The sequence below is a fragment of the Macaca mulatta genome, chromosome 17, assembly GCF_049350105.2.
Source record: "Macaca mulatta isolate MMU2019108-1 chromosome 17, T2T-MMU8v2.0, whole genome shotgun sequence".
NCBI classification, from domain to species: Eukaryota; Metazoa; Chordata; class Mammalia; order Primates; family Cercopithecidae; genus Macaca; species Macaca mulatta.
In genome coordinates, this window is record NC_133422.1 from 12121816 (window position 1) to 12139736 (window position 17921).

At 36.8% G+C, this 17921-nt stretch overlaps 1 protein-coding gene across 7 annotated transcripts in view; it reads left to right on the top strand.

Moving 5' to 3' along the window:
* Window positions 1-17921, top strand: part of BRCA2 (BRCA2 DNA repair associated) — an 86425-nt gene that overhangs the window by 27418 nt on the left and 41086 nt on the right. For 6 of the 7 annotated variants that reach the window (XR_013407876.1, XM_077974177.1, XM_077974176.1 and 3 more), the window contains 5 exons: window positions 2117-2212; window positions 6311-6380; window positions 12691-13118; window positions 14292-14473; window positions 15600-15787. Coding sequence is in view for 6 of the 7 variants with exons in the window: in XM_077974177.1 (XP_077830303.1) it covers window positions 2117-2212; window positions 6311-6380; window positions 12691-13118; window positions 14292-14473; window positions 15600-15787 (964 nt within the window). In the remaining variant the exon portion in view is untranslated. The remainder of the gene's footprint in view (window positions 1-2116; window positions 2213-6310; window positions 6381-12690; window positions 13119-14291; window positions 14474-15599; window positions 15788-17921) is intronic. The other variant, XM_077974179.1, reaches the window with a different exon arrangement.

Genomic DNA, 17921 nt, shown 5'->3' on the forward strand with positions numbered 1-17921 from the left:
GTGAGCTAAAAACAGTATTGTTAATAAATAGTATCTTGATCTTAATGTTATGTGGACTACTCTAACTTCCCTTTTAAATGTATATATATCTAACAACTTAGTTCAACTACAGTCATGTGTCATTTGACAGGGATATATGTTCTGAGAAATACGTTGTTAGATTTCATCATTGTGGGAACATCATAGAGTATATTTACACAAACCTAGGTGGTATAGCCTACTATACACCTAGGCTATATGGTATAGCTTATTGCTCCTGGGCTGCAAACCTGTACAGCGTGTTACTGTCCTGAATGCTGTAGGCAATTGTAACACAATGGTAAGCATTTGTGTATGTGAACATAGAAAAGGTACAGTAAAAATACAGTATTAAAATCTTATGGGGCTGGGCGCAGTGGCTTATGCCTGTAATCCCAGCACTTTGGGAGGCCGAGGCAGGCGGATCACCTGAGGTCAGGAGTTTAAGACCAGCCTGGCCAACATGGTGAAACCTCATCTCTACTAAAAATATAAAAATTAGCTGGGCGTGGTGGCATACACCTGTAATCCCAGCTACTAGGGAAGTTGAGGCAGGAGAATCACTTGAACCCTGGAGGCAGAGCTGGGCGACAGAGCAAGACTCCATCTCAAAAAAAAAAAAAAATTTATGGGACCACTATTAAAGTCTTACAGGATGACCATTGCATATGTGGTCTGTTGTTGACCAAAATGTCATTATGTGGCAAATGACTATATTAGGTTAACCTAATACATACCTATATTAGATATGTATTTGGTTTTGTTTTTTTGTGTATTTTTTTCTGTTAGTGTATCTGGTAATAACCTTAAATAATTGAATCTGTTGGTTAGTTACAATTAAAGCAAACGCCAAAACTCCAACATTACAGTGGATAATCTTAAATAACTGTTTGCTTTTTAAAAAACCTATAACTCATAAAAATATTTTAGTTATTAGAATTCTTCCTGTCTAGACCTCACATATTACAGAGAGACACTGAAGTCAGTCTCCTCATTCAAAAAGTGTCTTTTGCCCCTAAGTCATTCTGGTGGATACAGATTTACTTAATCAAGTGTTATCCAGGTCACATTCAATATAGGGTTTACTTTATGGACAAAGTAGTAAGTTTATAATACTTAAACTGTTTGCTGTCCTTTAGTGTGAAATCCTGAAGTGTACATGCTTAAAGATGTTTGTAATTCTTTTGTGGAAAATAATGGCTTTATTTATAGCAACCCATTCTGTTCTTGTTTATACTGAAGTGTATTGACCTTCTACCTAGGGGAAAAAAATACAATAACTCAGACTTGTAAATGCTTTCAATGGTGTTTCTGTTTCATATAAGTATATAGCTTAGCCAGCTTCTGGTTACTGGAACAGTACAGGTCACTGTTAAACAATTAAACCACTTTTATAATAATCTAACACCTAACGCCTTGCATGGACATTTTTACTTATTAAATTATACAAATTTATTCCCTGTAATAAAGCATCAAGAAGCAAAGTACCTGTTATCATATGTTATCTCAGCATGACATGGAAATGCCTACCTTGAATTATGGTTTAATCTTACCCTCTTAGCCTCTGTAGAACTTTTAAATAAGAATTGTTTCTATTACTAGTACTTTAATGTAATTTGGTAATTTTAAAAAGCCTCTTAACTCTAATTCAAGGATCTACATAATAAATTCCTCCTTCAGTTTAATGGCTGCCCCCACTCCCCGCCTGCCGCAAAAAAAAAAACAAAAACAAAAAGAAAAAAAAAGAAAAAAAGTTTATTTGAAGAAATTTTGTTAGACCTTATTGCCAGTAAACCTAGAGTTATATTCAGTGTCAGTTTTTCAAAAGTAGCTTATCTGTGGTATCTGGTAGCATCTGTTTATCCCTAGACCCTATTCAATAGTGGTGTTTTAAAGTGGTCAAAACAGAACAAAAATGTAATTGACATTGAAAACTGACTTTTCTCTTTCAAAGATTAGGTCACTATTTGTTGTATGTATTTTTGTTTAACATTTAAAGAGTCAATACTTTAGCTTTAAAAAAAATGGACTGTAGTCTTTTGAGAAATAAAACTGGTATTATTTGCTTTAAAAACATACATGAAATATTTCTTTTTAGGAGAACCCCCAATCAAAAGAAACTTGTTAAATGAATTTGACAGGATAATAGAAAATCAAGAAAAATCCCTAAAGCCTTCAAAAAGCACTCCAGATGGTAAAATTTGCTTTTTATTTATATCTTTTCTCCTTCTATAGGTATGGTATATAATATTCTTAGTTATTTTTCTCAGTTCTTTTGGATGTGTATATTGGAAAATATTTTACAGTGTGGTTTAATTGTTAAATTTGTATCTTATTATTAAGTGGACTTTTCCTTTATAATATCTAGTATGATGCTGAAGTAATTGGGAAGCATGAAATGATGATAAAATAATGACTTTTTTATTTTTAAAAAGCTATAAGAATTTAGTAAAAAGGTAGTGTAATATTTAAAGCTTAGGTTTTGGAGTCCAGTCAGACTTTTGGCCTCCAGCATTACAGCAAAATCCATCTTTCCTAAATAACACAATGATTTCTATGGTACCAAATCCAGTGGACATTTCTCAGTCCTCATTTGACTATCTTTCAGCTGCATTTGACATAGTTATCAGTCTTCTCCAGACCACCACATTCTCTTGGTTCTCCTCCTACATTGCCACTCTTTCTCTGTCTTCTTTGCCTGTTCTTCCTTATTCTAGGCAGGAGTGCCCCACGGCTCAGTCCTTACATCTCTTCTCCATCTAAATTTCATTGTCTGCCAGTTGTAACTGCAGCGTTAACCTGTCCCTGAACTCCAGACTCATTCATTTGCCTGCTTAATACATCTTGACTTGCATTGCTAATATGCATCTCAAAGTTAACATGTAACCAGTGCTGAACTCCTGACTCCATCCCTGCTCCAAACCTACTTTTTAAGTTGTCTTTCGTTTCTCAACAAGGGGCAGTACCACTCTTAATGTTTCAGTCTTTTGTTTCCTCATACTTTATACCAACCCATCAACAAGTTCTATAGGTTCTGCCATCAAAAATGTAACAAGAATTTGATCATTTCTTTCCGCCTGTACCCCCACCACTGTCATTAAGCCACTATCATAGCTTCTAGTTGATCTCCCTGCTTTTGCCCCTTTTCTTCAGGCTGTTCTCAACACTGCAACCAGAGTCATCCTCAACCAGAGTCATCCTGACACAATGGTCAGATCATGTTAGTTGGCTGCTTAAAACTCTCTGGCACCTGTCTCATTTAGGCTGAAATCCAAAGTTCTTACCATGGAATGCTTGAAAATATGACATGTGTAACTATTGTTAATTATATATATTTGGTTTCTAAGTTTGGATAGGAAGAGTTCATATAGTGAAGGATAATTATATTAAAGACGCTTAGTTCTGAAACACATAGGGTAAATCCCACAAGAAGTAGGAACATCTGGAATTTTCTAACTCATCTCCCATTAGTGATAGAAATTTGAAAGTTACAAACACAGGATGGTTTGAATGTCCAGAAAACTGTTTATTTCTGTTTTTTTGTTTTTGTTTTTGTTTTTCATCCAACTTGTTCTCCAACCTTTAGTGTGCACAAGAATTCTGAAGAGAGTTGAAAATTAAAACAATGTTTACTGGTTTTTTTTTTTTTTTTTTTTTTTGAGATGTATAAGTAATTGGTAGGGTAATTTTTACTGTATTATTACTTGATAAGCTGTCTTTAGAGGCTGTATAAGATGTAACTCCTCTCAAGGTATTGAAAGAATGGCATTAGGTAGTATAAAGCACATAGACAAATTGTGTGTTTCTGAAGGAATTGGTTTTGACATAGTCCTACAAAGAAGTAAATGGAAGATGTATTCTAACAGTGCTACTGTTGTATGAAATATAACTTGCTTGTGGAATTATTTTGAGCCAGTAGATATTCACTCTTTATTTGATCCTCATATTTTTTATTTTTATTTTTTTGAGATGGAGTTTTGCTCTTGTTGCCCAGGCTGGAGTGCAGTGACACGATCTCAGCTGACCTCTACTTCCACCTCCTGGGTTCAAGAGATTCTCCTGCCTCGGCCTCCCGAGTAGCTGGGATTACAGGTGTGTGCCACCACACCTGGCTAATTTTTATATTGTCAGTAGAGAAGGGGTTTCGCCATGTTGGCTAGGCTAGTCTTGAACTCCTGACCTCAGGTGATCCACCTGCCTTGGCCTCCCAAAGTGCTGGGATTACAGAAGTGAGCCACTGTGCCCAATCGAGGACATCTTTATACTCTTATTACTGAGGACCCAAAAGCGCATTTATGTGGAATATATCTATTGATATTTACCATGTTAGAAATGTAAATTGATTAATGTTAAAATTTGTAATATTATGCATTGGTCATTTGGAAGATATGAGTTCACTGAGTTATGTGGATCTTCCGAAAGTTGACAGTTTTATTATGCAGTATTAAACAATCACTTTCATTGATGCCATTACTGATCAGAAAAGTTTAAGTAGTAGAAACCTGTCAAGCTTACAAAGCTGGATACAAGCTTCCCAAAAATTCTAATTTTCATCTAAAAGCTTGAATTTTTCCCCTGGCAATAAGTATTGTCACTTATTTTTCTTGTAGTTGACAAGCTTATTTTCGTTCATTTTTGAAAAGACGTCTACCGAATACCCAAGTCTGAATAACTATATAGTTTGTTGGTTATTCTTTCAAGTAAAAGGTATTTCATGAAAAAAAAGCTAGTACAGCTCACAACTCAATCATTTAAGTGTATTTTCTTGAGAAACGCACTGAAGTATGCAATCATAATACACCAACAGTACAAATATCAACAGTGAAAAGGACATACATAACATCTTACCAATAAGACAGTTTTGACAGCTTGGATTCCCTAAATGGTTGTAGGTACCTCACAGTCAGGATTCCACCGATTATTTCTTGAGAATCATTGTCCTATAGTATATACATAATAATCTGAATTTACAATGTCAGTATTAACTACTGACAATAAAACTACTAGGAAAATGTAAGAATTCTTTGCAATTTTTGTCCTTAGAGTATATAGGTTGAGTATCCCTATCTGAAATGCTTGGGACCAGGACTATTTCAGATTTCAGATTTTTTCAGATTTTAAAATGCTTACATATACAATACATAATGAGATATCTGGGGATAGGACTCAAGTCTAAACATGAAATTTATTTAAGTTTCATAAACCTTTTACATATAACTTAAATGTAATTTTATACAATATTTTAAGTAATTTTTGCATGAGACAGTTTAAACTGTGACCTGTCACATGAGGTCAGATGTGGAATTTTCTACTGGCCTCATGTTGGCATTCAAAAAGTTTCAGATTTGGGAGCATTTTGGATTTTCAGGTTAGGGATACTCAACCCATATATTATTAAGGATGTATAGTCAAAATACCGTGTTCAAATGTCACTCAAAATAATTCTTCTGGATGTGGTTACCAATTTGATAGTTAGGTCAGATTCCTTTTTTTCCATTTGTTTTCAATTTTAGGATTTGTCTTTTTTTATTTAATTTTACATTTGAATAAATAAAACATGACATAGTTCATTCATCAGAACTACAAAAAGGTATACTTAGAGTTTTTATTCACCCACCTCTTGCTTTCTGTACGTAATCTTTTTTAGTGTTTTTTTTCCAAGATTCTTTTTAATAAAAATAAGCAAATATATACATATATATTCTCATTACCCTTTCTTACTCAAAAGGTACAGTATATACACCATTTTCCACTTTGTTTATTGGTTGTTGTTTACTTAAGAATTATTTGGAGATAACTCCTTAATGAGTATATAGAGATCTTCCTCATTCTTTTTTATGGTTACATAGTAGTTGATCATCTGGCTGTATCAGTGTATCCTAGTTTATTCAACCAATTTCCAACTAGTGGACTTATTGAAGATTTAATTAGGTACAAGTTACACACTGAGAATGAACAATATCTAAAGCTTAGCTTTTAAACCTTCAAAGAGTAAATTTTAAATTTTGCATTTGCATCAGAAATTAGCTAACACCTTTGAGTTATTATGGTTAACATCAGCTGACTAAATGTATACTGATTTCTGTTGTATGCTTGTACTGTGAGTTATTTGGTGCATAGTCACTATCAATTTGTGAATCAGCAATTTATTTTCATAGTTATCATTTATTGAACATCCATTCACTGAAAATTTGGAAGTCTGTAATTGTCTCAAATTTTTTGTGTAAGTACAGTAACATGGATATTCTCTTAGATTTTAACTAATATGTAATATAAAATAATTGTTTCCTAGGCACAATAAAAGATCGAAGATTGTTTATGCATCACGTTTCTTTAGAGCCGATTACCTGTGTACCCTTTTGGTAAGGCATGTTTAAATTTTTCTAAATCCTAATATAGTATGAGAAAAGTCTCATTTTTATAAATGAACATTTCTAAAAATAATGACACTAATATTAAGAAGTTAACATTTCCCTTTTTGAAAACCTGCATCAGGATGAAATAATTCTGTACTTTGGTAGTATTTTATAGTGCTGTTCATATCATTATTTTATTTTTTAATTTTATGGCAGCTTTTGTAAAGTAGACAGATTTTATTCTAATTTTATTGATGAATTACTAAGGTTGGAAGGAATTAAGGAAATTGCTCGAAGTCAATTAACAAAAAGATTGCAAATATTAAAAATATTCTTTTACCTCTCCTCTCTAAACCTTTTGAAAAGTACTAAGATAATTTTTTTAATGTGTAATTCCCAAGGACAATGACCAGAAGAAACAACAACAAAAGTTTGGAAACCAAAAACATGAAGGATTTAGTAAGCATGGGAAAGCTAAAACCTGACCCTAGAGCAAACAGAGATGCTTTCCCCTAAAAACCTGAGAAAGATTCAAATTGGCAGCAACATGTACTTCTGAAGGTGAAGTAGAATAGGAAGATTAGTTGAAATTCTTTTTAAGAAATGACTGTATTTCCTCCCCCACTGCAAATAGGCGGTTATCTTTCTTCCTCCAGGAAATCAGACATTTGTTTTTTGAAAAAGATGAATTGAGAGGATTCTGAACTGAAGGTGGGCTGGAGGGAGGAGACACAAGGCACAATTGAGGGAAAGATACTAAAATGAAACATCAGATACAAATCTGTATGTCAAGCAGTGAGACCTAGCTCCTTCCCACACTTGGTTCCCAAATGCTGGCAGGCAGGCCCTTTAGGCATGAGAATGGAAAATTTTTTTTTTCTGGGGAATATGCCTGACCCAATAGAAAAGACCAAAAAATACTGATAGTTGAGGATACTCAGATGAAATAGTATAGCCAGTCATCAGACCATGAAGCTAACTGTTGACATGCATAGAGCTTCCAGGAAGCTATTAAGTGCTTCACATTTAAATAAGAAAAGATAGTCAAAGATAACTAGTCATTGGAAGAAAGCTACTATGAAACATAGTCACCAAAGTACAAAATCCATAACAGAAAGGAACCTAGAGGAAATAGACTCTGAAAACTTCATAAAAACCTACTAATATTCTCAGGTAAGAAAAGAAAAAACAGCCATAAAATAATAACAAGTTGCTATAAAAAGCTCTTAGAAATTAAAAATATGATAGCACAAATTAATTAGTAGAAATAATGGAAGATAAGAATCATGAAAGTTCCCAGAATATAGAATAAAATGAAAAAAGGTATGAAAAGTTAATCCTGTGGGTCTATCATCTGAAAATACAGAGTTTGAGAAGGAAGGCGCAGAAGAGAAATTTTAAAAAGAAATTTTTTTTTTTTTTTTTTTTTTTTTTAGTAGAGACGGGGTTTCACCGTGTTAGCCAGGATGGTCTCGATCTCCTGACCTCGTGATCCACCCGTCTCGGCCTCCCAAAGTGCTGGGATTACAGGCTTGAGCCACCGCGCCCGGCCAACTTCCAGAATATAGATAGCTAAGTTTTCACTATTGGAAGTTTCTATTTAATCAGGCTACTGTGTAGCTTGCGGTCAAGTTCATCTTTGTACCAAGTGCTTCCAAACAGCCTTTTGGTCCCTCACTTTTAAGTATAAACAGACATCCAAAGATTATGAGACATCAGAAAAAGCAAAAATAAAATACCCAAAAACAAATTAATGAAAATAACTTAGAAGAAACATTATTCAAGGAGAAGAAAAGGTTTTTTAAAAACTTTAATTTGTGAACAGAATAAAAAGAGGTTTATATATATAGCTAAGAGTTTAGATGTGAATAAACAATAGGTACATAGAAAATAAGCAGATTTTAAAAATTACCTTGAGAAAGCAAAAGTTGTAAAGGATATATACTATTTATATACTACACATTAATACTACACATACTTTATACTGACTTAGCCATAATGTAAATGTTGAACATTGATAGTGAGAGGGGAAGCTGGCTGGCTTCTGGGTCAGGTGAGGACTTGGAGAACTTTTCTGTCTAGCTAAAGGATTGTGAATACACCAATCAGCGCTGTGTCTAGCTAAAGGTTTGTAAATGCGCCAAACAGCACTCTGTAAAAAACCACACCAGTCAGCCCTCTGTGTCTAGCTAAAGGTTTGTAAATGCACCAGTCAGCACTGTGTAAAACAGACCAATCAGCACTCTGTAGAATGGACCAATCAGCAGGACGTGGGCAGGGCCAAATAAGGGAATAAAAGCTGGCCACCCAAGCCAGCCCCAGCAACCCTCTCGGGTCCCCTTTCACGCTGTGGAAGCTTTGTTCTTTCTCTTGGCAATAAATCTTGCTGCTGCTCACTCTTTAGGTCCGCACTACCTTTATGAGCTGTAGCACTCACTGTGTAGGTCTGTGGCTTCATTCCTGAAGTCAAGCAAGACCACGAACCCACCAGAAAGAAGAAACTCCGGACACATCTGAACATCAGAAGGAACAAACTCCGGACACACCATCTTTAAGAACTGTAACACCCATCGTGAGGGTCTGTGGCTTCATTCTTGAAGTTAGTGAGACCAAGAACCCACCGGAAGGAGCCAATTCCAGACACAATAGAATCAAATACGTAATTTAGGAAGATGAAAGGCAAGAGTGTGTGTGTGTAGTAAAGTAGAAGTTGTGTTGACAGAGCTAAATCTTCATTTTCTATAGGGGTGCTTCAAGGGAAAAAGTCAAGAAGAAACATCAGACATGTAAATATAAAATCATCTAAAATTGTTTAAAGTAGTTGTAAAATTTTTTCTAGCTGATAATTTTTAAGCCTAAAAATATTGAAATTATTTTAATGTTACCGTTTATTTTATTTTATTTATTTTATTTTTTTGATACGGAGTCTCACTCTGTTGCCCAGGCTGGAGTGCAGTGGCATGATCTTGGCTCACTGCAGCCACCGCCTCCCAGGTTCATGGCGACTCTCCTGCCTCAGCCTCCCAAGTAGCTGGGATTACATGCGCGTGCCACCACGCCTGGCTAATTTTTTGTATTTTTAGTAGAGACGGGGTTTCACCGTGTTATCCAGGATGGTCTCAATCTCCTGACCTCATGATCCGCCCACCTTGGCCTCCCAAGGTGCTGGGATTACAGACATGAGCCACTGCACCAGGCCTAATGTTACCTTTTCAAAAACACCTGCTTGTGGAGTTGTTGAAGTCACTGAGTTGTATTTCTGGAATGTGTTTTTTAGCAGGCTGCACATACATATGTAGAAAGCCAGGTGATTTTTTTTTTCATTTCTTTTTTATCAAACAGTTGTATTAAATAAGAAAGGAAATACCTAGTTATTTACCTGTATATTAGCCTAATTTATGTGTAAAATGGGAGAATAGTTTGATGTATTTAGCAAACATTTATTAAAGTACCCGCTCAAACTACCTAGTATATACTATAGTGATGGATATAAAGATAAATAAGTCTAACTCAGATTGCTAGCCTGGGAACCAGACATGAAAGCAAGAATTATAATGTAATATAAATTCTAAAATAGATGTAAAAAAGTGATGTAAGAACATAGAAAAATTGTCAGCTAATTACATGACAGAAAGCTCAATGGGAAAAGTACTTCAGACAGAATGTAAAGAATGCTTGGTTAAAGAGGGCATTCCAAATCTTGGAATTTGGTTGGGGGACAGAGGGAAACAAAAAGAAATGGGGAGGTTAGGACCAAGTAGGAAGCTTCCTGCATGTCATTTCTGATAAGTTGAAACCTAGATAGGTGATAGGCTGTCTTTGGAAGTTTCTGACAAGAGGAACAAAATAAGATTGGTGTTTTAGAAGTAGACCAAAGCAAAACTGTTGCAAGGAGATTAGTAAGGAAGTACAGGTCTTAACCTAGCAAAGGAGGTAGAGTAGAGGGTAGAGAATGATTAAGAGATAAATTCAGTAGATTTGGCCAGATAGTGATAAGTTGAGACTGGCAAATTATTTCCAATTACATTTAAATAGACATCTTGAGCATAACCTACAAGGCAAACTCCTTATACTAAAAATATTCTGAATATTTAAAAAGAAAAGATTAAAAGAGATCAATCAGTAGAAGTTTGGGGATAGAAGGTTTATTCACTCTTGTGCATTAGATCTCACCTAGATCACCTGTTTGAAGAAATCAGTCCAATTGTCTTCTCTCTCTCCTGCATCATTGATTTTTTCCTAATAGATTGTTCTCATCACCCTAAGCAGTTGTTGTACATCTCACCTCTTAAAAAGAAGAGCCTTGCTAAACTAATCTCACCAGTCCATTTTCTTGCTTCTCTTAAAGCCCAACTCATTAGAATTGACCCTACTCTTTTCACTTCTTCTCTTTGAGTACTCTCCTGAACCCACTCCAGTCAGTCCTTTCAGTGGAACTGGTCCCCCTGCTTACCTCCCTACTCCTCAATATACAATGGATTCTCATCAAAGAAGCCAGGGGATCCTTTTAAACATAAGACAGATTATGTCATTTCTTTTTTTTTTTTTTTTTTTTTTTTTTTTGAGATGGAGTCTGGCTCTGTCGCCCAGGCTGGAGTGTAGTGGCCGGATCTCAGCTTACTGCAAGCTCCGCCTCCCGGGTTTACGCCGTTCTCCCGCCTCAGCCTCCCGAGTAGCTGGGACTACAGGCGCCCGCCACCTCGCCCCGCTAGTTTTTTTGTATTTTTTAGTAGAGACGGGGTTTCACCGTGTTCGCCAGGATGGTCTCGATCTCCTGACCTCGTGATCCGCCTGTCTCGGCCTCCCAAAGTGCTGGGATTACAGGCTTGAGCCACCGCGCCCGGCCTATGTCATTTCTTTACTCAGAACTATTCCATGGTGTGCCATCTCAGAGTAGAGACTAAAAGCCCTTGTCATGGTGTGCAGATTCTTGATGATCTGGCTGCTTTGCTATTTTTCCAGTATCACCTTCTAATGTTCCCCTTGTTTTCCTTGCTCCAGGAACACTTATGTCTAGGCCAATTGACATATTTGTCTGTTTTCTTCCATTGAAATGTACATGCAAAAACAAAATTTTGTTAACTGTGTTCCTCAGCAAAACAATGTCTGGCATCTGGTAGGAATTCATTAAATAGTTGATGGATAGATGAATGGATAACTAAAGGAATAACTTCAAGTTCCAGGTGTTCAGGGTTTGGTAAAAGGAAATCTGGGGTTTTCAGCAAGATGTCAAGTATTAAGAAGAGCATGTATGCTGAGAAAGGTGATTACTTTTGGACATATTGAGTTTGAAATGAGTATGAAACATCAAGGTACAGATGTCTGATGCTATACGTAGTGTAAAATGTAGGAACAACCCTAGGGGAAAGTCGAGCATGAGGGTAAAGGATATTTTCATTGTTAGGTGATAATTTAAGCAATGGAAATGACTCACATTAGTGAGGTAAAGTGTCTAAGGAAGACATCCAACTTTGGAGACTTTTTTTAGGAATCAGGAAGAGGTAAGACCAGTAAAAGATGAAAGAGGTACAGTGATGGTGAGAAATTTAAAAGAAGGAAAATGTAAACCGTTACAGCTGTCAGGAAAGTTGAGTAGAGTGAGTTTGTATGTATCTCATGTGCATCTGGGAGGTCATTAACAACTTTATTGAGAACAGTTTCTGTAGAGTAGTGGGAGAAATGAGAGTTTATTGAGTAGAAATTGAGGAAGTGAAAATAGCTACATTACCTATTAAAGAAGGTTGACTGGAGTATAGGTAACAGTGAGTATTAGCTTGAGGCAGAGATAAAGGCGAGTGAGAAAATAAGAGTTTTAAAGGTAGGCAAGACTTTTGGGCTAAATGAAAAGGACACTTTTAAAAAGGTATACATAGGTAGAAGAGAGAAAAGAGAGTGAGGCAGGATAATTGAAAGAGGGGGTCTCCTGTGGAGACTGAGGTATTAGGCGGGGTAGAGAGTTCAGGTGAAGATGTGAAGGTGAGAGAAGAGGATGGGTAGACATTTCCCTGGTGAAGGAGGTAAGCAGTACTATGATGGAATTGGAGGGGACACACTGAGAGGGTCCACAGTTCACAGACTCTCTTCTATTATGTGTTATGTGAGGTAGATTGTAAAGTCAAAGGCTAGGAATGAGTGTGTGAGAAACGGTTATAGCCTTGAAAAGTGGTATTGTTTTGGAATGGTAACCATGATGAATGCAAAACAGTTACCAGAATAGGATCACCATGTAGCAAATGAGGGTCCGCAGAAAAGGCATATTCCTAAATATTTGTATGTGTACTAGTCAATAAACTTAAATATTTTCTCCCCATTGAAGCACAACTAAGGAACGTCAAGAGATACAGAATCCAAATTTTACTGCACCTGGTCAAGAATTTCTGTCTAAATCTCATTTGTATGAACATCTGACTTTGGAAAAATCTTCAAGCAATTTAGCAGTTTCAGGACATCCATTTTATCAAGTTTCTGCTACAAGAAATGAAAAAATGAGACACTTGATTACTACAGGCAAACCAACCAAAGTCTTTATTCCACCTTTTAAAACTAAATCACATTTTCACAGAGATGAACAGTGTGTTAGGAATATTAACTTGGAGGAAAACAAACAAAAACAAAACATTGATGGACATGGCTCTGGTGATAGTAAAAATAAGATTAATGACAATGAGATTCATCAGTTTAACAAAAACAACTCCAATCAAGCAGCAACTGTAATTTTCACAAAGTGTGAAGAAGAACCTTTAGGTATTGTATGACAATTTGTGTGATGAATTTTTGCCTTTCAGTTAGATATTTCCCTTATTAAATAATGTCCTGATGGTTTTCCATCTTTGGTGGTGATAATTTTAAAACTCTTTTTAATGCTTTAGATTTTCTAAATCCAAAGATTAGGTTTAAATTATTCTAATGTTTCTTTCAAAGATAACTACTTGTGGACTTGTTAAAAAAAATTAGACATACAATCTAGGACTGCTGTTACTGGAATATATTTTCTATCATACTACTAATTTTCTTTTAAAAATGAGATAAAAATAGGGCCGGGATGCCTATAATCCCAGCATTTTGGGAGACCAAGGCAGGCGGATCACCTGAGGTCAGGAGTTCAAGGCCAGCCTGGCCAACATGGTGAAACCCCGTCTCTACTAAAAATACAAAAAAAAAAAAAATCAGCTGGCATGGTGGCGGGCACCTGTAATCCCAGCTACTTGGGAGGGTGACACAGGAGAATCCCTTGAACTCGGGAGGCAGAGGTTGCAGTGTGCCGAGATCGTGGCATTGTACTCCAGACTAGGCAACAAGTGAAAAACTCCGTCTCAAAAAGAGATAAAAATAGTAAAGATATTTATGTTTATACAACTTTACAAGTTGAAACATCCTTTCATTTATGAAGAATTAAAAGGGTTACCCTTTTTAGAGAAAAGGAGAGCATGTAAACTTCAAGGAAATTGATATGTATAATTTTATAAAACTGGGAGTTGTGCTTTTTTTTCTTTTTTTTTTTTCTTTTTTTTTTTTTTTTTTTGAGATGGAGTCTCGCTCTGTCACCCAGGCTGGAGTGCTGTGGCCGGATCTCAGCTTTTTGCTCTTGTTGCCCAGGCTGGAGTGCAGTGGTCGACCTCAGCTCACTGCAACCTCCACCTCCCAGATTCAAGTGATTCTCCTGCCTCAGCCTCCCGAGTAGCTGGGATTACAGGCATGTGCCGCCACACCCGGCAACTTGTGTATTTTTTTTTTTTTTAAGTAGGGACGGGATTTCTCCATTTTGGTCAGGCTGGTCTTGACCTCCCGACTTCAGGTGATCTGCCCGCCTCAGCCTCCCAAAGTGCTGGAATTACAGGCCTGAGCCACTGTGCCCTGCCAGGGGTTATGCTTTTTAAGTTTCAATTTTATTTTTGCTAAGTATGTATTCTTTAATAGATTTAATTACAAGTCTTCAGAATGCCAGAGATATACAGGATATGCGAATTAAGAAGAAACAAAGGCAACGCATCTTTCCACAACCAGGCAGTCTGTATCTTGCAAAAACATCCACTCTGCCTCGAATCTCTCTGAAAGCAGCAGTAGGAGGCCAAGTTCCCTCTGCCTGTTCTCATAAACAGGTATGTGTTTGTCTACAATACTGATGGCTTTTATGACAGAGTGTAATTTTGTTTCATTAACTAGTATCTACAAATGGATTTGTTTAAAGAATGAACACATTAGTGCAGGAATGGATGAATGAAATCATCATATTTCCTAATTAGCCTACAGTGGCAGCCTCTGGCCCCTTGCTAGGCCTTCCTCATCCTACTAAAGTGATCTGTGCTTCCAAATTACTATTTCTTTTCCCCCTTCAAATCTTACTTTATCATTGTAAATGCTTTCAGCTAGGTGTTAGAGAAAAGTAGTTTTAGTGATATTCAAATATGAATAACTGATAGCCCTGAACCTTCTATGAGCTATTTATATTTTCAAAAGAGGATTCTCCTTAAGCCAGTACTATCTAGTAGAATTTTAGGCAGTGGAGAGGTGAAAATAATATTGATGACATTAATGGCTAACTTTGAGCATTTTCTAGGTGTGAGGTGCTCTTCTAAGCACTTCACACGCATTAAGTATATCTTGCTTAATCCTTATAGTCACCTTGAAAGAAAGACACTGTTATTTTGTTTCCATTTTGCAAATAAGAGAACTGAAGCATAGAGAGGGTTAAATAACTGCCCCAGCGTCACTTAACTAGTAAGGGGAAGAGCTATGATTGCAAAGCAAAGAGTCTGACTCCAGAGTCAAACTCTGAACAAACAAAAAGACACTTTGGTTTAGATATCCTGGGGTGAAAGGAAGCAGTTTGAAAGTAAGCCTTGCCTGTGTACAAATCTGATCACCTGAGGTCACATTCCCTAAAGTACTTACACTTTTCCCTTTTGTTTCCCATCTAAGTTTTTGAACTTAAGAGATTTTGTAAAACATTACGTTTTTTTATCCTCACAGTACCTTCCTATGGCAGATTTAACAGGAGGTGTAAACACAGGGGGTGGAAAAGGTACAGCAGACTGTGGAATGTATGGATCATTTATATTACGTTAAAATTTTTAGTTTCTAGTAAGTAAAATGTTTTCGTAGTGAATATTCTAGTAGTTAATGAAAATTTTTGGTAAATTCAGTTTTGGTTTGTTATAATTGTTTTTATTGCTTGATACATGTTTATTTTAAATTATTTTTCATTTTGTGTGTGTGTTTGTGTAGCTGTATATGTATGGCGTTTCTAAACATTGCATAAAAATTAACAGCAAAAATGCAGAGTCTTTTCAGTTTTACACTCAAGATTATTTTGGTAAGGAAAGTTTATGGGCTGGAAAAGGAATACAGTTGGCTGATGGTGGATGGCTCATACCCTCCAATGATGGAAAGGCTGGAAAAGAAGAATTTTATAGGTACTCTATGCAAAAAGATTGTGTGTTAACTTTTATGTATTCCCTCATCCCTCTTTCTTCTCTTAACTGTCTATCGAACTAAAAAGTTGGCTAGAAATCGAATTTTTATGCATTTAATCATTTTAAGTGCATTACGGTTAAGCATTCTGTTGAAGTCTTTTGAAAAGTGCCGTTTGTCCTGGGGTTTAATGAACTGGATTGGCTTGATTTGGGACATTTTTCTTATGCATTTATAAATAAAGGCCAATTTATAAAGTTAAATTTGGCCGGGTGCAGTGGCTTACGCCTGTAATCCCAGCACTTTGGGAGGCCGAGGCAGGTGGATCACCTGAGGTCAGCAGTTTGAGACCAGCCTGGCCAACATGGCGAAATCCCATCTCTACTAAAAGTATAAAAATTATCTGGGCATGGTGGCAGGCACCTGTAATCCCGGCTACTCAGGAGGCTGAGGCAGGAGAATCACTTGAACCCGGGAGGCAGAAGTTGCAGTGACCCAAGATCATGCCACCACACTCCAGCCTGGGTGATAAGAGTGAGACTCCATCTCAAAAAAAAAAAAAAAAAAAAAAAAAAGTTAAATTTGAGGGCCAGGCATGGTGGCTCATGCCTGTAATCTCTGCACTTTGGGAGACTGAGGTGGGCAGATCTCTTGAGCACAGGAGTTTGAGACCAGCCTGGGCAACATGGTGAAAACCCACCTCTACAACCAAATTAAAAAATTTGCCTACCCAGGCATGCTGGCTCACGCCTATAGTCCCAACACTTCGGGAGGCCAAGATGGGCTGATTACCTGAGGGTCAGGAGTTTGAGACCAGCCTGGCCAACATGGTGAAACCCCAGCTCTACTAAAAATACAAAAATTAGCCGGGTGTGGTGAGGCACGCCCGTAATCCCAGCTACTTGGGAGGCTGAGGCAGGAGAATCATTTGAGCCCAGTAGGTGGAGGTTGCAGTGAGTCAAGACCACTCCACTGTACTCCAGCCTGGGCAACAGAGCAAGACTCTGTCTCAGACAAAAAAAAAAAATATTTGCCCCACATGTACTTGTAGTGCCAGCTACTTGGAAGGCTGACTGAGGTGGATGGCTTGAGCCTGGGAGGCAGAGGTTGTGGCGAGCTGAAGTTGGGCCATTGCACTCCAGCCTGGGTGACAAAGCAAGACCCTGTTCCAAAAAAGGCCAGGTGTGGTGACTCACACCTATAATCCCACTTTGGGAGATTGAGATGGGCAGATCACTTGAGGTCAGGTGTTTGAAACCAGCCTGGCCAACATGGCAAAACCCTGTCTCTACTAAAAATACAAAAATTAGCTGGGCGTGGTGGCATGTGCCTGTAATCCCACCTACTCGGGAGGCTGAGGCAGGAGAATCGTTTGAACCCAGGAGGCAGAGGTTGCAGTGAGCTGAAATCGCACCACTGCACTGCAGCCTGGGTGACAGAGTAAGACTCTGTCTCAAGAAAAAAATAAAAATAAAGGAAGTTAAATTCAAAATGGCCTTATGGTAGATTCCTCCCCCGACACCCACTTACTTCATGTTTTCTTTCATTGTGTATTTTAGTAGATACAAAATATAAATAAACACTAAAAGTTAAACAAATACTTGAATATCAATAATTCTAAATAACTAGAAAATCTCAGAGCCCTAAAACAGCAACAATTTAGAAACTGCATAACCTCTTTTTATTGTAATTTTTACAGAAACATAATTTAAAGCTTTTTGTTATCAGAGATATATTACATTATGCCAGTGGCAAAAGATGGGATTTATTTCCTCAGCATCCTTATTTTTAAATTTCTGTACATTTTTCCAAAATTTATAGTTTTGGAAAAGTGGTAAAACTTTTTTTCCTGAATTTTGTTTTAACTTTCAAAAACAAATATTGTTTACGTCTTGCGTATCTTATATAACAAACATCTGCTTATAGATTCCAGTAAGAAAAGTAGGTTAAACAGTTGCATTATTTTCTCATACTAAATAGACTGCATAAGGTAAAAGTTAATGATTGCCCTGTAGTCAAGTGGGAATGTGGAAGCTCTCGTTAGTTTTTTCTGATAATTCAGCAAATCTCTACTGAACGCCTGCTATGTGTCAGGTACTATTCTGGGTACTAGGGATAATAAAGCAAAACAAAAAA